General features: G+C 34.5%; 2 protein-coding genes across 3 annotated transcripts in view; one reads left to right on the forward strand and one right to left on the reverse strand.

The window, feature by feature from the left end:
* The first annotated feature begins 579 nt into the window (after positions 1 to 579).
* On the forward strand, positions 580 to 8,566 carry LOC149476861 (dnaJ homolog l(2)tid, mitochondrial-like). 2 transcript variants are annotated; one of them, XM_089711209.1, is made up of 10 exons: positions 580 to 763; positions 940 to 1,154; positions 1,443 to 1,676; positions 2,022 to 2,190; positions 3,327 to 3,421; positions 4,094 to 4,252; positions 4,691 to 4,762; positions 5,057 to 5,164; positions 5,658 to 5,763; positions 7,772 to 8,566. In XM_089711209.1, exons 1-10 carry the CDS (start codon positions 598 to 600, stop codon positions 7,897 to 7,899), a joined length of 1,452 nt encoding a protein of 483 aa, XP_089567335.1. In that variant the 5' UTR covers positions 580 to 597; the 3' UTR covers positions 7,900 to 8,566. The 2 variants fall into 2 exon arrangements, with proteins under 2 accessions (XP_089567335.1, XP_089567334.1); XM_089711208.1 differs by lacking the exon at positions 7,772 to 8,566 and adding an exon at positions 6,023 to 6,861.
* A 274-nt stretch (positions 8,567 to 8,840) lies between these two features.
* Positions 8,841 to 20,604, reverse strand: part of LOC149476862 (uncharacterized) — a 30,955-nt gene continuing 19,191 nt past the window's right edge. Inside the window, exons 4-9 of the mRNA XM_089711585.1 lie at positions 20,284 to 20,449; positions 18,413 to 18,502; positions 17,982 to 18,101; positions 15,423 to 15,496; positions 9,443 to 9,601; positions 8,841 to 9,026 (exon numbers count right to left, since the gene is read on the reverse strand). Of these exons, the coding sequence (XP_089567711.1) occupies positions 8,847 to 9,026; positions 9,443 to 9,601; positions 15,423 to 15,496; positions 17,982 to 18,101; positions 18,413 to 18,502; positions 20,284 to 20,449 (789 nt within the window). The 3' untranslated portion in view covers positions 8,841 to 8,846. The remainder of the gene's footprint in view (positions 9,027 to 9,442; positions 9,602 to 15,422; positions 15,497 to 17,981; positions 18,102 to 18,412; positions 18,503 to 20,283; positions 20,450 to 20,604) is intronic.

Below are 20,604 nucleotides of genomic sequence, written 5' to 3' on the forward strand. Positions count from 1 at the left end.
GTTATAGGACGGCAGTATTGTTTTCAGAAAGGAGGAAACAGGTTTTGCTCACTCTGGCTCGGAGTAGAGTATTCAGGCGCTTTTCCATCAATAATGTGCGAGGATGTACGTAGCAAGTAATATGTTGGTCAAGATGTTGGTAAACACAGTTTGTAAAGAACCAATCATATCGCTTCATTGAGTTTGAAGTTTGAAGCGTTTAGCCTGTGCGTTAAGCGATGAAGCGATACTATTGGTTATTTACAAACCCATTCCTCGCAAATTATTGGTTTATTGATGAAAAAGCATCTTTTAACCGAAGTTGGTTTGTATGTTACTAAGCTTAAAATCGAAACTAATATGTAAGTAATTTGTCTGACGATTTGAAGTTTATTTAAAAGAGCTGAAGTTATTTTGGCAAAAATATTATTGAGTAGAAAGCTTAGAGTAGAAAGTTGTATCACACACACAGAAAAATAAATATAAATAAAATAGTTGTCTCCAAATCCACAGCGTAAATCAATAGAGAACAATGTTGTGTAGCCTTTATTGACTGTCAATTGTCAACTGTTATTTCATATGTCATTTGTCAATGTTTCATTCGTTTTATAGTGCAAAATGGCTCCGACTCGGAGTATTATTGGTTTTTTAAATCCAAAAACCTTTAGCACTGTGTTAAATAGGAATTTGTCTAAAACTTCGTGTCGCTTTGTTCATAAATGCAATAATTGTAATAACTTTTTAGGGCGTCCTGTTGCAACTTTAGGAAATAAAAATTTTAAGTGTGAGTTTTACATGCTGACATTACATCACCGGCGTAATTTTACTAATAATCGCTTATTTGTTTATTATATTTAAATAATAAGTTATCATATAAAAGCTTGCTATAAGTGTTTATGTAGCACAACTCGTATTATAACCTCGTAAGTATTTCTCATTCATAACCTCTAATTTTATCAGATAACGAAATAAGCTCGCAACATCGATTGATACATACAACCAGCAGCCTAGACGCTAGAGCTGATTACTATAAAGTATTGGGTGTGTCTAAAAATGCTTCAGCGAAGGATATAAAGAAGGCATATTATCAACTTGCTAAGAAATATCACCCTGATGCAAATAAGTCAGATCCAGATGCTCCGAAAAAGTTCCAGGAGGTTTCTGAAGCATATGAGGTTAGTTTATTGCGATATTTGTCTAAGAATATGCTGCTTTAGTGTTAGTTTTCAAACTTCTCAATCAGAATATACAAAATGTTAAAAAATTAATCTGATATAAAATTAACTGAATATAATATGACTACTGTTAAATGCATATATATATTGTAGTTAAAAGGTTTATAATTATCTGAACAAAGTTGTTTACAATCAACCTGAAGAAATTAGCTGAATATGATTTCTGTAGTATTTGATAATGTTAATAATATTCTCATGTATTTTTATATAATTTCCATCACATTACAGATTCTATCGGATGAGAATAAACGTAAGCAATATGACACATACGGAACAACTTCAGACCAGATGGGAGATATGGGAGGGCCGGGAGGTACTGATGGCTTCACACACCAATGGCAGTACAAATCTACCATCGACCCTGAGGAGTTGTTCCGTAAGATCTTTGGAGACGCTGGTTTCAAGAGTGAGGCCTTCGGCGACTTTGCTGAGAGCAAGTTTGGATATGGCGCTGCTCAAGAAGTTAGTAACAACAAAACAATATTTTTTTTACATAAAAGCAATCTATATAGCAGAAAAAATACTCTTTTTAATACATAAAACAAAATGTATAAGGCAAAAGAATTTGATTATCAAATAATAAGTATCAACAACAGATTTTGATGCGGTTTTTAACAGATAGAGTTATTCAAGAGAAAGGTTTTAGTGTATAATTTATTAGGTTTTTAGTCAAAGATGGTAAAGCCGCAGGTGGAAAGGTATTATAATAAAACAGTGAAACTTCAAAAGTGACAACATTTAGAGGTTTTGTCATTCCATAGGTCTCTTCTCATTTCATTGTTAATTAATAATTTAATTGTATTGCAGGTGATAATTAACCTGCGGTTCACAGAAGCAGCGAGGGGTGTGAACAAAGATATAAACATAAATGTGGTGGACATTTGTCCGAAATGCCAAGGCTCAAGGTGTGAACTCGGCACCAAAGCTATCAAATGCACATACTGCAATGGTACTGGCATGGAGACGTTTTCTAGAGGTACTGCTTTTGTTTATGTTTAGATTTGAATTATTCAGTATAATTTTAATGGTTATTTAGATAGAAATGAGGTAGCTGTTAGTAAATAGTCCATCTCTATTAACTAATGTAATGGGCAATTAGCTTTGATTAAAAATAAAATTTAAATTGGAGAAGTTGGTAAAAAAATTGCTATTTTTATAATTGAAACACCATAAAAGATCATTCAACACTTACGAAATGTGCCTGGCATAGATGTAAATCTATACTAGTACTTCACTACATAGTATAAAACAAAGTCGCTTTCCCTGTCCCTATGTCCCTATGTCCCTATGTCCCTATGTCCCTTTGTACGCTTAAATCTTTGAAACTACGCAACGGATTTTGATGCGGTTTTTTTTAACAGATAGAGTGATTCAAGAGGAAGGTTTATATGTATAATAACATCCATTAAATCGTGGAGAAGTACTGTTATTTTTGAGGTTTCTAATGTAATGTCGTAAAAAATTACATTTTTTCCGCTTATATTGCAAACGCAGGCTGAACCCTACGAGTTTTATCAAAATAATGTACTAAATATTATACAAATTGAAAAGGTCTACAGAAAAGTCCGCGATGGTATATGTCTATCTCTTATGGATAACCCACAATAACATTTTTTTGTCATTTACTTTTTACGACAAATAATAGCTAATTTTCGAAGCGATTTTCACCAATACAGCATTAATCCTTAACCAATTAAATACCTTGAATACATTGTTCATTTAATATAGATCTATATGGCCCTTTACACCGTATGATTTAAGTGAATATTTTCGAAGATATTACAGATTTAAAAATTGCGGGTCGTAGCGTTTGCGGCGGTACCGGCCGACCGCCATTGCACCCGTGCGAAGCCGGGGCGGGTAGCTAGTATATTATAAAGCGGAAGAGTTTGTTGTTTGTTTGAATGCGCTAATCTCAGGAACTACTGGTCCGATTTGAAAAATTATTTCGGTGTTCGATAGCCCATTTATTGTGGAAGGTTATAGGCTATATATCATCACGTTAACAGGAGTGGAGCAATGCAGGTGAAACCGCGCGGCTCAGCTAGTAAAAAAATATAAATAATAATGTATTTCTTTTTAACATTCAGTTTATAAACGATACAATTTCAGGACCGTTTGTAATGAGGTCGACATGTCGGCACTGCCACGGAACTAGGATGCTCATCAAATTCCCCTGTGTGGAGTGTGAAGGAAAAGGTTCAAGTGTAAGTTTATATAAGACATTTGAGTTTTTAATTAAATGTTTTAATAGTTTTAATTGCGACTTTCATATTAGATGATTCACTCACTTTTGTTGTATGCAGCTATAAAACATTTAGTGCTAAATAAACTACGAAGCTTTAGTTATATCTAGTTCAAAAGAAAATTACTAGATCAATTTTTTATAAATAATTAAAACAGCATTCCGTACATTTCCTATTGTAGCAATAAATTAATCTATTAATATGATAAAGCTGAAGGGTTTCTTCGTTTGTTTGAACGCACTAATCTCAGGAACTACTGGTCTGATTTGAAAAATTCTTTCGGTGTTAGATGGTCCATTTATCGAGGAAGGATGATATAGGCTATATATCATCACGCTAGTCTATAATAAGCAAGAGGTAGTAATCTTATCTTAATACTATTATAAAGGCGAAAGTTTGTAAGTATGGATGTATGGATGTATGGATGTTTGTTACTCTTTCACGTAAAAACTACTGAACCGATTACTATGAAATTTAGCACACATATAGAGGGTAACTTGGATTAATACATAGGATAGGTTTTATCCCAGAAATCCCACGGGAACGGGAACTATGCGGGTTTTCCTTTGAAAACGCGGGCGAAGCCGCGGGCGGAAATCTAGTCAGTTATACATATGATATTTATTATTTCAGGTGCAAAGAAAGAAAATAACCGTTCCCGTACCGGCCGGCGTAGAGGACGGACAAACAGTTCGTATGTCTGTTGGTAGCAATGAAATATTTGTTACCTTCAAAGTTGAGAGCTCAAGCTACTTCCGTAGAGATGGGCCTGATGTGCATACGGATTGTACGGTAAGTATTTTAACGTGATAACGTTTTTAAAATCGTTTTAGTCGGGTGACATGTTCAGAAACTTGTGTCCCACCAAAACCTCACGAGCGCGATCGCAGGTATAACGCGAGAGAGACGGACCCATCTCCCGTCTCATCTCGAGCGCTGCCGTCAATAAGACGTTATCACGTAAACATCTCGATCGTAAACCTACTTTACAAACAACCAATTTTTTATATAACTTCCTTCGATTTGTAATTAATTTCCTTGGTTTTGGAGAATTTCAGTTAATTCTGGCTTTTCTCATTTATTAATATCTGCATTTTACTGCATATAGTGGAATTTAATTTAATTTTGTCCACTGGTCATCAAATACATGACATACATTGTAATATATGTGATCCCAATACAATTAAACTACTTAATAAGTGTATTACTATAATAATTTCTAATTTTCAGATTTCCGTATCTCAAGCAATTTTGGGCGGCACTGTAAGGATACAAGGATTGTATGAAGATCATACATTGCAGGTATTTAATTAATTAATATTCATTACATTATTTTTTTAAGCTATTGCATAGCTTCTATCGCGGGCCTTGAGCGCGGGGACCGAATCCAGAAATTCCGTAACGAAAAAACCTCACGCTCCCCACTCCGACGAGCGCGGAGGTGTGGCTTGAAGGCATAGCATGCAATAGCTTTACCGCGGCAGTCCCCAAGTGCCACACGTCATTTTTAACATTATTAATAGTTTCACTCAAAACTCACGTTAAAATTGAAGAATCAATTTGATACATAAAATAGCTTATTTTGTATTTTAACAGATTGTACCTGGCACATCTTCGCACAGTACAATTCGCCTGTCTCGGAAAGGTATGAAGAGAGTCAGTCAGCACGGTTATGGAGACCATTACGTACACATTAAAATACAGGTAATATTTGTTTCTTATTCACGATAATTATTAAAATGTTATACTTTAAACAAATTTTTACTTTAATAAATTTCATTGAACTTAATATCACAAATGTAGTATCAAGAAGGAAACAGTTGTGATTTCAAATAAGCAGAAAAAACAGAAATAATTTCCATGATTTTTTGCCTTTATTTAATCATAACAATAATTAATTGTTTGTCTGTAAAGTCGGTTTACTGACGATAGTTGAACGTGACAACATCTTAAGGCCGATTGTGCTTCTTTGTCGCTCGTTCCGCGCTCTCGCTCGCACTTCAAGCCTTACATGGAACGCCTCAGAGCGAGGTAACGCCGCATGAGTCATGTTTTTTCGTGCGTGCAGCCGGCTATATCGAATTATAAGACGTTATCACGTCAAAAAAAAAACGAATTCCCATATTAAAATCACTAGACATGTATGTTAAGGTTCAATTTCGCTTGTAGCCTTTGAGTCATTTTGTTACCATTACAGGTTCCAAAAACGTTGAGCGACAAGCAAAAAGCGCTCATGTATGCATTTGCAGAACTCGAAGAAGACACCCCGGGACAAATACATGGTGTCTCTTTCGATAGAGATGGTAAGAAATAATTAATTATTAATATTTTGTTGCTTTTTTTGTTATTTAAGTAGTTTTTATGCTGGTAAGGGTTGGAGGGAAGAATGTTATTTATTATTTAGGCTTTTAAATGCATTCAAATAATTCTGCAAAGCAAAGGATTGATCAATAATTAACTTTTTTTACGATTCTGCTTGCTATTTTTTAAATTTGTAACACCTCAAATCCCATAAAAATAATTCTCAACTCAAGAAAAATCCATACGTAATTTATGTTGCAGAAAGCACAAAATCTAGCGGTAATACACAGAGCGATACAGACTCACAAAGTATACACCCTTCGAACAAAGAGGATACGAAACGTAGCGATAAAGCTCAATGGACTTTCATAGATAGTATGATAGATGCGTTTTATAGGAATCGATCTACTTTTGCATTAGGGTTCGCTCTGTCTGCCACATTGGTTATATATCTTTTAACTATGGATCCGAGTAGGGAATTTGAAATAACCGATTATATACCTACCAAGGATCAGCCTCTAGATGTGCCTCTTGGATATCAAAAGGCGATACAAAAGCAGAAGGAACAACAACCTGAGTTGTATGAGGCTTAGAAATTATGTTATGACTGTTTAAATGAGCATTTAGGGCTATAACTTTTGAAGGTTTAACAAATTGTTAAGATGTATTAGGAGGAATATCTTATTTAAATGTATTTTAGAATCTAACGTGCTTACCAGAAATATGATAGACAGAATTTGTAGATATGGGATAGTATGTTATAATAATAAGGTCTAGTAATAATAATAAGGGATGGTCTAATTTTATAAAAGCTTTATGAACATTCAATTACATATGTCAAAACAATTACATTACCTATTTAAAATAACGCTTTTTTGTTACATATTTCTATGAAGATTTTTCGTTACCTCTTTTTTATTATAATGGGATGTATAGACTTTCGATTTATAGCTAAACCAATATAAAAATAAATAACATATATTTTTACTTGCATACAATTTGACCATCCATTTTGCTGTATAGGTATTAAAAAGATATAGTATGATGGTTGTTGACTATTTATTGTAAATAATTCTATGAATACACGATATATTGAAATATTTGTTGTTTTATTTATTATCAATCTCCTGTTCCCGCCATCATGCTATATTCTTTTTATTTTATCATTCATTCGAAGCTTTATTAATGAAAAATACTCTCGTAGGTAAAGAGGCTTAACGAACGGGAAGTTTTTGTAAGTTTTATGAGTAAATTAGTTGAAATCCTATAATAGTTGAATAACTAGTATTCTTATTTTGTGTTGAATATTAACCTATTAATAATGTAGCATGATGGTGAATGTCCCTAAAGGCCGATTTTTCAATGCTTGGATAAAACTTTTACGCCGAATAATGTATAAAACTACCATTTTAAAAACGTATTCTAATTGCCCCTATTTGACAGTTTACGTGACATTTTAATATTATCGTGTAATACTTTACTGGACGGATAAGTTTTATCCAAACATTGAAAAATCGGCCCTTAGTCGTAAAAATATAGTTTCTAAAGAAAAGAGTTTTAAAACGTTCGTTTTCTTTCCATAAATTCTCAATGTATCATCTTAATCGTAAATATCAGATAATTGAGAACAGAGAAACATGGTAATTAATACAATATGTTAGTTGATGTTTTAGAGAATTGCCGTGTAATGTTTCTAAGATACCAATTAAGGTTATTGTTACATAATATTTAAAAACAGTATCTTAAAATTATTTATGGTAAGTAATTTCGAAAGTCTGTTGTTTGGAATCTGTTAGAAAAGTAGCTGTAGGTATTTTAAAATTCAAATATGCATTGCAATCCCAATACAAAAAAAAAGGATTTTAAGATTCAGAAATCTTTGACGTCTGGTAGGTATTTTTAAATAAAAACGTTTTAAAATATGGCACATCAGTAAGCGCCAGATGTCAATTTGACACTACAGACTTATAAACTATTTTAAACTTCATCAATAATAATTATTACTTACAGGCAAGAAAATTTCTGTATCCGAGCCTCAGAATCTAGTGGATGCGGTGAAAGAAGCGATCAAGGAAAAGAAAAGTATCGAAGGTGCGACGGAAGACGATTTGAAAGAATCTAAACGCAGCAAGGGTTAGATTGATATAAGGCTGCGTTCAGACTGCGGATATAATATAAACTGTTTAGGGAAATAATATTTAGGCTCTGCGATAACGCTTGCTTGCATATTCTATGAGACGTATTTGATACAAACTTTTTAAATTGCTGGAATTTATTTGAAAGTTGTTATTTGTGAAAATACAATTAAATAAGGATTTATACTTCCCTTTTTGTCGGTATAACGTGTCAGATTTTCAGTATTATTATATTAATTGAACATTATCTGAATTGCTATGAATATAATAAATACCCTGATTTGACTGATTACTCTAGACTTGAAAGCAAACCTCGAGTCGCAGAAAATAAGTGGTCTGAACGTAGTTAATGCATTGTTATATGAGCTATTATTGTTTAGCAAATAAATCCACTAGTAGAAGAATTAATTCACGTTTGGATATTTTATTTGAAAATCGAAAATATATTGACTCTCCTCTAATTTTCCTCTTATTCTGTGATATGATAGATAATAGCTCAAATCTAGTTTTGTTATTGAAATAAAGCGAATCTGTTCTGTTGAATATGAAATGTAGTTTCAATGTGTCTATAGAATTGTAGTTTCATTTAATATATTATGTATTAAAAACCAATGAACGCTGTATATAGCAGTTGACTAGTTTGTAGGAAGTATTAAATAAATACAAGTGATATGTTCTTTTATTTCAAACTACCCTAAATTTATTCCAATATTTAAATGCAAAAGAAATACTGCATTACTTGAGGGATCATCGGCTCGATGTTCAGAACACTCTGGCCTTTTTAAAGTCATTGTAATATTTGTGTATTTGTTTCGGCTCATATCTAAAACTAGACCGATTTGGAAGAAAATCGCACAAGCAAAGCTGGTGTAAATTATGTTAACTTATAATTAACTAAACGACTGATGCTGCACTTAATTACAGAGATAAATAAAAAGCCATAAGAATCTTTATCGTTTAATATCATTCTCACATTCCTCACATTTATCTGTGACGAAGAGTCTATAATCGCGCGCAAAATCTTCTATGTTGGTGCTACTGGATCGTCGAAGTGTTGCCAACGTGCAAGCAAGCAGCCACATAGCGCCCTCTATGTACAGCCCGTAGAAAACTCGCACATAGCTCTCGACCTGAAAATCACAGAGCAAGTAATATAGTACTGAAAATATTATCCTACTGTTGTAAATAGGTATAAGAAAAGGTTATATTTTTTGTATGTTTGGAATAGATTAACCTAAAAACGGCTTGGCTGATTTTGAAGATTGTTTTAGCCGATTTGATGCCATTATAATTTCAGTTTACACAAGTAGGTACGTTATTTTCAACTAATCGGTCAAATACATAATCGAGTAGTTTTGCATACAATAAAATATGTACTGTGTATCTAGTTAGTAAAACAATGGGTATAGAATTTAGAAATATGTTTCTTTCTATAATAGAAACCGTTCACAAAGGGTTTAATATATCCAATATTAACTGGCAAGTTTTATGTTTTTGTAAAGATATAGGTAGGTATTATTAGGTAGGATTATTTATGAAAACTTACATGTTCTAATCCTCCAGTTGTCGTAAACTCCAAGGGAAACATAATAGTTTCCAATATATTCTTGTTGCGAAGTAATCCAAAAGCGACCACTCCAAGGGCATAATACATCAAGATTATAAAAGGCAGGCCGCGTCCCACGCAAAATATATTAAGGCAGCCCTGGATAATAATTACGTATATATTAGTTATATTGAATAAATAAATATTATTAATTAAAAAAAATGAAAACTTATTTTTTGTATAGCTGACGAGAAGGAATATAATTAGTAGAGGGAATATGCTAATAGTAGAATTAAACAATGGTTGTAAGTCTAATTATGTATATCGGCGATGGCTGGATTTATAAACTATGTGGGCTGGTTATATCCTCTATGTTGGGCGTCTTGGGTAACTTCGAGCATCAAAAGACATAAACGGAATCTAACACTGACAATCACTTATGAACTGAAATGAATACTTTGTATAGCGAATCTAAACTCAAACTAATATAGAGACTGATATAGACTCGAACAGACAAGTCCGCTCGGCACGAGCTCCAACACTTGAATGCCCGTCCGCTACCACGGCCATGTCCAAGTGCACTTCGTGAGTCATGCGCTTGCGTTCGGTAATATCAGGGGGGGGGATCTCCGACACGGCCATCTCTGACGATCACACGTCCTCGTGTGAGGTCTCTGCAAAGACTACATACTCACAGTATCCTGCTCGGCCATACTGATTCTTGTCAACCATTTTAGGTCGTCACTAAAACAAACAATAATCATTATTCATCAATCAGCGCTGCACCAACAGCTCTCCTCGATTTCGCACCTACGAAACGAACACAACACTGAATAATGTTAATACAACGACACACCACAATTTCGCACCAACGAAATGAGGCTAACACTCAATAACGTCGCTACAACGACTCATCTCGCTTCGCAACAACGAAAACAAGGATATCTCAAAAGTTCGTCGCTTCAACGACTCATCTCGTAAACGCACCAACGTAAACAAGGACAACTCTAAATGTCATCGCTGCAATGATTCATCTTGTTTTTGCATCAACGAAAGCAAGGATAGCCCGTTGCTACAACGACATTACTTGTTAACGCAACAACGTAACGAAGAACAAGACAAGAGACAAATGGCAACTGCATCTACTACCACTCAACAAACGGCACTACAATGCATTACAAAATCCAGATAAAACATTTAACATCTCCCCTTTTACACAAAGCTCTTACGTCATTTTAACTACTACCACTACTAGCTACGACTAATAACCTCATGGTCGGATATTTTCCTGACTCTGTTGTGAGGATTTTGGAATTGAATGATTTGAAACGGCACTAATAACTACACCTCAACAATTTTAAGCGTACCCTTCAACTTCAAGTCAAGCTTGCTTTGATTTATTTCCTCAATGTCGAAAAGAAGATTATCACCAATATTAAATTTCCATTTAGAGAAGCTTTACTTTTATCATAACTTGATCGACTTCATTATCAATTACAGACATTAACCCCAAAGTCTCCTTTAACAAATAATAGCTCCTTCAGCTATCTAGCTTTTGTAACACGGTTTATAGTGAAGTCCATTGCCAGTCATACGTCACCTAACGTATCTTGACAATATCGATGTTTGCTAGACTCTACTGCTATGTCTAGCAGTGAACAACCAAAGGCTGATGATGTTGATGATGATGACGATGACGACTTCCATATTCAGCAGTGACTACGAAAGGCAGATGTTGACGATGACGGTGATGATGACTTCCATGTCCAGCAGTGTACTGCAAAAGGCTGATTATGTTGACGATGACGATGACTTCCATGTCCATTAGTGGACTATATCGATGACGATGATGAATGATGACTGACATGAGCACACCTTTTCAGCGTACTCGTCACTATCTACCTGATCATTAACACCACTACCCCCGGTGGAGACTACATCTTAACGTAACTTTATTATTTTTTACAAAATAACTGAGAAAACATTTACTTTCTAAGCACCTGCCCGATCATCAATAATACTGGCTAGTTATCCAAACAAATTAACACTGGACTCTGGTGCCATTATACTACTTCTACTACTACTATACCACTCTACACATTTTTAAAGTAATAGAGCAAAACATATCGGGTGAAAGAATCAATTAGACTTAAACATACTCCTTAACATCATTCTTCCCACTAAATTTCTCCTGTAGCATCAATGTGCACGAAATACTAACTTAAGAGTTTTGCTTGAATTCTGCCAGAGCTAGGCTTAGAGATTTAGCAAGTGATAAGGTTGACAACGAACTTACGCACGAACTTAGACATGTAACCCAGATGCATGACTAAATCGTGGATATTATGTACCACTGATCTTTTACCATTTTATCTGCACCTTGACAAATAATTTGCAACCATACCGCATATGTCTTCCAGACAACAGTAATAACTCAACATGTAACAACTCATTCTGCATGTCCAAATGCCTCTCTTGGACCTGGTAGCCAGTCAACGGAAAGCTCAGCTATGTTGACTCGTTCTGCCCCACATAATTTGCAATAATTGAAATTCGTACTGTGACAGCTGACGTGGATTGCGCGAAAAGCAATCAACATGCTTTATCCTAGCGCCCTTTCTCCAACTAACATCAAAGTCGAAAGACTAGAGGCAGGCCCCCACCTGTGAACACGCAAAGACAGCTTTATACTAAACGGCTCCCACCGAATTGCAATCGGTCACCACTGCAAACTTGCAAACCTGTAAATAATACCTGAAGTGCATAACTGCATTAACCACTGCTATGCTGCTACAACTCAAACTGCGCGGTCTCATGTGCATGGGAGTAAAACCTGGACTCTAAAGCAGTAAGTAGTTCTACGTCTGTAGTAAGCAACTAGATGTTATTAACCGTCATGTTTGTGTATCAGTTCAGTACCACATCCATCCGCGCTTGGATCTATGTGAACCGGGATCATACACCATAAGAATAGGCTTTGACTGATTTGCTCATGTGATGATGAGTAATCGCGGATTAATTTTACTTCCCTTGTAACTTGTAAGCATAAACAATAGTGCTATAATTTAAGAAAACTGTTAATAAACTAACAGAAATAAGAAGCTGTATAAGCTATGTGACTGTACTTTACCATCCTTAAAGCATCCGCTCCACGCCTCACTACAATCTGGATGCGCACTGTACCTTGTTCCACGTCAGAAGCTAACCAGATAGCTACTTGGTTTCATTAATCAAGCTGTTAAAAACTCATTGACACTTTGTTACGCAATCTGCTGCTCGTTCAACGCACAAAACTCCTTACAACAGACACATTTCAACAGCTGTAACTCAAATGGTAAATTAGTGCTAATAATACACTAAAACACAACACATTAAAATTCTCTAATTGAAATTCACGCCTCTGCATGTTGGACTTATGTCCCTAAGTAAGCCTACCAAACCGCTAGGTATCTTTCTTCTATCGGTACCAGTGTATAATAGAGAGAAACGTAATTAACTGAGCAACACGCTTCTATAAGATGAAATTATTGTATTGTCACTATTCCTTAGTAAATGTACACAGTGTGAACTAAATCTGTCTCATTAAAGTAGGTAGTTCAAAATCGAGTCCGTTACATACGAACAATAAAGGAAGCCAATGTAAGCGTGATAAAAATCAAAACAATTTGTCGTATCAGACTTGTTACAAATAAGAACATTAATACGCAATAAAATAACACATTAGAATATCACACATGTAAACTTTGTGTTTAATTTCTCAACCTAATAAGCTAGCATCGCTATCATAATAATTATTAGGCACAACACAAATTAAAATTACTAAAAAGTAATCCCCCATTGTAACTTGCCATAAACCTTGTTATGAACTGTCTACATATCTACAATAATGTTAACGGATTATTTTGAAATTAATGTTATTATTAAAAACGCTTACTAGTCAATTTGCTACTAGCAATTATATCTCTGATAAGGATACACTCAGTACCTACCAAGAAACAAAACTAAACATGTATGACTCACAGTTGTCCATAAGTTTGCCACACGGCACGTGTTGACTCAATGATTGCGCTCAGGCAACGTGGATGTACCTGACCTGCTGGTTTTCGGTGATTCTATGCCTAGTGCAATCATTAGCACCTCATCCGCTCGTGCACTCCGATGCAAAGTGGCCAGACACGCCACACATGAAACAAATGACTCGCGATGGTTAAACCCTGCACTAAGAGGACTGCTGATCCGTCGCGCGCCCTCCATCTGCTGTCTGCGAATGGCATTCACACGCAGGTCTCCTACAAACTTATTGATAGCACACAGTCAGCGAAGCAGCCCTGTTACGCCTCGCACTTGTCCTGTAAATGTCACTAATTTGCGGAGCCCTTCACCGCATAAAGACGGCTGCCCTGAGCTCTCGCTGCAGCAATCCTCGTCAACAATCTCAGTAGTAGCAAGGGCCATACGCTGCAAACGCTTGTCAAACCGTGAAAAACGCGACAACACGGTTGAAGCGGCAACTTCCTTCACGCTCACATATCGCCACGAAGCCACTGACGCACACAACCCAATGACACACACCGACAGGCACTCACGTCACTAGGCTCGCCACCCTGCAAGTTAACACAAGCAGCCGCAGCGGGCTCAACATAGTCACATTACGCTACACAATTCGGTAACAATTCTCCTTACTGTGTCCCCTGCTACCAGAAAATAAATTAAGAGACATGATAGACACTGCAAAGCACTTTAACGCATCATAAATAGCAAATAGTAACAAATAATAACTTTAACGGCTTTTTTCAAAACACAGATCAACGGACAATGGCATTATATCACGCACGTTATTGTTCCACTTGTTGTATGTTGTAAGCACTCACCGGTTTTCTTATGGCTACGATTAAACGTCGCATGATACTATTTTGCACCTCCAGAATAATTTTATAACGTGTCTACATTACCACATGACGATTGTAAAAATCACGTTTAATTCTTTGTGCTCAAAGCAATCCCGCTTCTGATATCGGCGATGGCTGGATTTATAAACTATGTGGGCTGGTTATATCCTCTATGTTGGGCGTCTTGGGTAACTTCGAGCATCAAAAGACATAAACGGAATCTAACACTGACAATCACTTATGAACTGAAATGAATACTTTGTATAGCGAATCTAAACTCAAACTAATATAGAGACTGATATAGACTCGAACAGACAAGTCCGCTCGGCACGAGCTCCAACACTTGAATGCCCGTCCGCTACCACGGCCATGTCCAAGTGCACTTCGTGAGTCATGCGCTTGCGTTCGGTAATATCAGGGGGGGGATCTCCGACATGTAGATATAGGAATATGAAAGAAAGAAGAAACATTTCAGGAAAAATTTATTTGCATCTAGCAAATAAAATTCACAAGTAAAGAGAAAGGATGATATTTTATAACACATTTTTTATTTTATTTTATTGTGTGATAGGGAAGCGCTTGACCACGATCTCGCCTGATGGTAAGCTGAGATGTGGCCTATGATGGAGCGCGCTTCCCTAGAAGGTACCCGTTCACTCTTCGCTTGAAGAGTAGGTATAATAAATAGGTACATAATATAATATGTAATGTACATAATATGTAATGTTAACAGGTACCTAATTATAATATACATATTGATTATAACTATGCTAAACGCTATATAATTTTTTGAACTGTTTTATATCGAACTACCTACTACAAGAAATAAAATCCTATATAGTGTACAGCAACTAGATACTTATTTGAACTTAATAGAAGCTACAGATAAAAGGTTTTTGGAAAGTTGAAATGTGGTGTTGGGTGACGACATAATATAACGTATTTTTCGTAGCGCTTTCTTTTCTCATTTGTAAAGCTTTGGTAATTTTGTAAATTTAGATAGTAATGTTACTTTTTACTGCATGAATATTTACGATTACTTAAAATAACTGTTACTTAATAACTTTAAAGAAGCTATCAATGTTACTTACCTTCACATTTTTACGAATAAAACTATTTTTTGATGGTTTCAATGCTCCCGAATGTCTGCTGCAGTTCGAGCTTTCTTGGTGCATGGAAATAAAATTATATTATTTTAAACATATACAAGTAGACGTTCATAATATGTTGCAATATACATTATACATATAAAGTTACAACATTTTTACATAAAAAATATATGTAGAGAAGACGTCAGAGATAAACAATACATATTATGATTCACAGAAAGAACTTTGTTAAGGCACAAGAAAAGTAATTATAATGCGGAATGTCATTAAGTAATTGCATATTAAAATATATTTTCCTATGTCTGATGGAATGTATAGATGTATAGAATTCATTACATCACAGGCGCTGTAGTTTATCCGACCTATCAATCACTGGTCGAGGATTGTCGGCTCGTCGATGGAATTTATCTTTCTCGATTCTTCTTATACATAATATACCTAGTCAGTGCCTATAGGCTATTATAGCCTAAGGTCTAATAGGTATGTATCATTATAATATGTTTATCAGTTAATAAAATGCCTATAACAAATACACAATAGTTGTTGGATAAACTAATTTCCCTTTGATATTTAATGAGCCATTTTCGAGTGGTTTTGACAGTAATAATGGCAATGGTCGAATTAATTTGCATCATTAATTATACCGCGTTTGTTTGTGTGCTAACTGATGATTAATTTAAATGGTAAAATTGCAGTATTGTTATAAGGTCATCTGTTGTTGAAAACACAAAATTACAAATAGAAATTTATAGTTATAGGAAGTAATAGTATAAGTAGGTACCTATAGACCTAAGTATAGGGTTAAATGACTTGTACTAAAGCTGTAGGGAAATCATTCTGTACTGTTTTATGTAGATAAGTCAATTTCATAATTAACTATTTAAGTAGCAGGATATCTCTCAAGTGACCTTACAATTCACGCTTTTATTTTTAAAAGCGTATATGTATATTTAATTAAAAACAGCTAGAAGCCACAATAAACAAGTGAAACAGAAGCCAAAAAGCAAACAAAACTACACAGTTAGTGAAACGCTGATAAGAGCATTAGCATTTATTGCCGACCCTTCCGCTAAATATTGCTCTGCGGTGCTATTTCACACCTCGTTTAGAGACAGAGTTGAACACCCACTTTAAATGTTAGTTTATTTTGAGGAATTAAATTTTAACATGGCGTTTATATTGATCAATTCCGTTTGTAGAGGTTGCCATTTAGTTTATTTATAACTCGTCTGAACAATATCTAACAATTTTAGGAGATTTTACCATCTTGATCCGGGTAAAATTATGCTATTAGGGAACTCGACAAGAAAAGACTCATAGACTCACCTATGTCACTCAAAAAAGCAAAACTCTCAACGTACTTAATAATGTAGATACCTACCTATATGCATTGTACTCTGTTCCAAAAAGAACAGCTCATTTAAGGTGATTGAAAAATACGAACACAAAAACAAAATAGTTCGCGTATTCTAATAAGGCCAGAGATTGAGAATGAGCCCGGCTCTGTCGGCTGCCAATTTTTTATGCAGAAGGGACGGTAATGCGACACTTATTCCCGCTTGCCGCATAATGACTGTACTGTCGGGGAACCACTTATTGAAAACGGGAAATGTATTATGGAGGTTCTCTTATATTTGTTTTTTAACACATTGACTGCCATGTAGGGCACCGGTGACCGGAAGCGGACTTGTACGAAGGAGCCGCGTAGGACACCGGTGACCTCACGGTAAACCTGTTTTCAGAGATGATTTACGCGCCGTAGGACGCGTTTTCCGTAGATTTCTTATTATTAAGTGACCGGAATGGCGCTCAGGTGTAATACTTTCGCATGGTTTCTATGTAACGTAAGAATATTTTGAATTAGTGAAGGTAAACCTTCAATAACGTGAAAATGCCCAGAACATAAATTTTTTTCTTAATTCAAACGTATTTATTTAAAAATGGTTGTGAATGCATTACAATAGGAAGAAAAATAAAACGAGTAGTTAAATCGACGAGTAATTTAATTAATCTTTTTGTCTTTGACTGAGGTGCGCGGGTGCCCGGAGCTTAGGCCTGGAGAGGTGACCGCACGGCGCCTTGGAACAGAAATCAACTTAATTATTTCTGTACGCCATGTAGGGCACCGGTGACCTCGTGAAGTTTTTTTTAATTTTCTACGGAACCCTCCGTCCGATTGAACCCAAAATTTAATAATATATATATCTAGACCCATAACATCAATTGGCACTAAATTTTTTTGTTTGTGATTTTCGTCATTATTACTCTGGCAGTCAATGTGTTAACTAATGCTTGAAGGTTAAAGGTTGAGTGGAAAATTTGTTAGTAAATTGATAACAACGAGGTAAAGTTGCTCTTAATGATTTTCTAAGCACCTATTGGGTCAATTAAATATTTTATCAATGTAGGTAATAGACAATAAGTAAATAATATACGAATCTACATTCATTACCTATTTATTATAGGGTGTTAGTAGGTATATTGTAGCCTACCTATAAAGTTATAAACCAATTTTATTTGCATGAGTTAAGTTTATCTTACCTTTAATAGTTTGAATATCAGATTTAGAAGAATCGATTGCAGTTTTTCTTTTGAAATTTGTTGTAAGAGATTGGATGTATGCTTCGGCGATAATTACGAAGCACGTGCTAGCATTGACCACTGTAAAAATAATAATAATATCTACAGAGTTACAATTATAGTAAAGTACAATTATAATCTTTATACATTTCATATAGTATGTAATTTGAGATTTAATCGCTCCTAACTTCAAATAAAAAGACATATTCAAATTCAAATTTGTTATAATATTAAAATATTCAATGTTTTTGTATTCAAGAATTAAAAATAATAGAGTTCGTTTGTCTTTGTATAAGTTGGAATGCTACAACGTTAGCCTACGATTCAAAGCAAAAACTTTTTCGTAATAATAGCGGTAATGTCCTTAATACTATAGCCAGAAATGTACTTACTAAGATATATGTGTGTTGGAATGGCAAGAGCTGCGTAAATAAGTCCAGATGTTCGTCCCCATATAGTGTGAGGGACTGGGGCTCCGAAACCTTGAAAGATATGTATTACTTTAATAAGTATTATTTTATGTCTTGTTGTGTTAATGGTTAAGCCTCTTTTCCCTAAGTATATAATATAGAACATATTTATACATACTTTATTTGAATTTTTAAACTTTATAGTGTTTACAATAAATTTTGATAACCGTAAAACTTAGCTGATGATGTTTGAGCCTTGAATAAATTCGAACTTTGTGTTTTGATGTTTGTGAAGAAGCATGCTCTAAATAATTTTTTAGCTACATACATTTTTCTATTGAAAGTGATACGCTTTAGCATATCTGCCAGGACTTGCTATTGCTACGCTATGTGAAGAAAGATGGTTCCGTTTCAAACAGCGAAACAAAAAAATATACAGTTTGAACGTATAAGTAAAATTCAGAACAACGCTTTCTTTTGTTCTCATTATAAAAAATGTATTTCAGTTCAGAAATAAATTGTTGATTACAAAAATTTTATTAGAATTAAATTGCAAAATAGGTATGTTATTCATGACGTAGACTTCTACGTCGTGAATATAAAAGCGTTTTATCAAAAAAGTTATAATATTTGTTACCTCGTAATATTTTATCTTCAAACACTACGCTCTTAAACATAATAAAAATTTGTATACCCTCTGAATACGCTTAGCAACAATGTAAAATATTTATAGCTTAGCTTATTTCAAAATAAAATATAACTGAATTGTACCATTAAGATAAAATGAAAAATTATTTAGTATCTAACAAATCTCTAAGGTACATAAAATTATTATAATTTATGAATAATTTGTTCCTACTTTGAAGTCAAAGCGTACCATTAACTTTTACAGCGCTTCGTTCCTTAAATATACGAAAACTTTACTTACAGAAACCTTACAAGTAGCAGGTTATAAAACAAAGGTTCTTTAATTAATTCTGTGGGACGTAGGTGGTTCTTAAGCTAACAAGAATTATTAATAAAACATAGGTACTAATGTAACCTATATATGATTATTACAGAAAGGGCATTAGGTGTTCAAAGATCTAATTTTCGTGTAAATTTTGATGTTTACATCAAAGCAGAAGTTTTTATATTTTTTTGTTTTTAATATCGAGTGCGAGCCTTACACTTTATTTAATGTGTGTAAAAATGTAACTATCCATTACATAAAATCAATTAATCAACGAATTTCATATCTCCCTATTCCAAAGCGCACGAATAATATCGACTTTAATCAAAACATTGGCAACACTCGCCAATACGCAGCTGATAGGATTTCAAATATTCTTGTGGCACTTCCCGAAAAGCCAATATTAACGGTTACTAGCGAGTTCGACCAAGTGAGTTTTGGCTTAAATTTGAAACCCTCTAGCTGGAGCAAAGGGTTGTTACGTCAGATGTTTGTATAGCGAACAATCCTTTTTATTTCGTTCGACGTTTTTCGGAAAGTATTTGCTTCCTCTATCCGTTAGGTACCGAATTTTGTCGATTATATACGTATAATAGATGTAGCTAATCTTTTTCTTGTATAGTTTCATATTATCACTTTAGTAAATCATTATTACATATACGTACATATATATATATATATATATGTACATTACGTTCAATGGTTATTTAACCCTTTAAGAAAAAGTCGCCTTATAACAGCTAAGACCCACTATGTTTTCTTTTGTGCAAATCCTGAACATGACCAAAGGATTTTAACATTGAAGATTATCTACATTTTGTACGATTATTGCTGCTGACCATTGCTTCAAATAATCACAATTTAATGATACGATACTTTAATAAAATCGCCTAATATTTACCTAGAGCCGTCATGACGTATATAGCGAACAAAAATGTCCCAGATAGGTTCCAAAATTGTCCAGGCTTTAACTTCGCTCCGTGACCTACAGCGGCCATCGTCAATTTGCGCTCGTCTTCTATACGTCTCTCTATAGCATATCTCCATTTAGGTGACAGTGGAGTGATCTGAAATCAGAATTATATAATGTTATTATATTTTTAGTTTTTACTCCTCTAGTACTTAAGTCTTATCCAGGAGTATAGTAAAATTTACTAGTTTCTTAAGCTTATAATGTAGCAATACCTCCGGTATTATCTTATTAATTTCTTATATGTTCTTT

The sequence above is a fragment of the Colias philodice genome, chromosome 26 (genome assembly GCF_061535455.1).
Source record: "Colias philodice isolate Cphi_HAF_F1 chromosome 26, ilColPhil1 Martin Lab GWU primary, whole genome shotgun sequence".
In the NCBI taxonomy this organism is placed as follows: domain Eukaryota; kingdom Metazoa; phylum Arthropoda; class Insecta; order Lepidoptera; family Pieridae; genus Colias; species Colias philodice.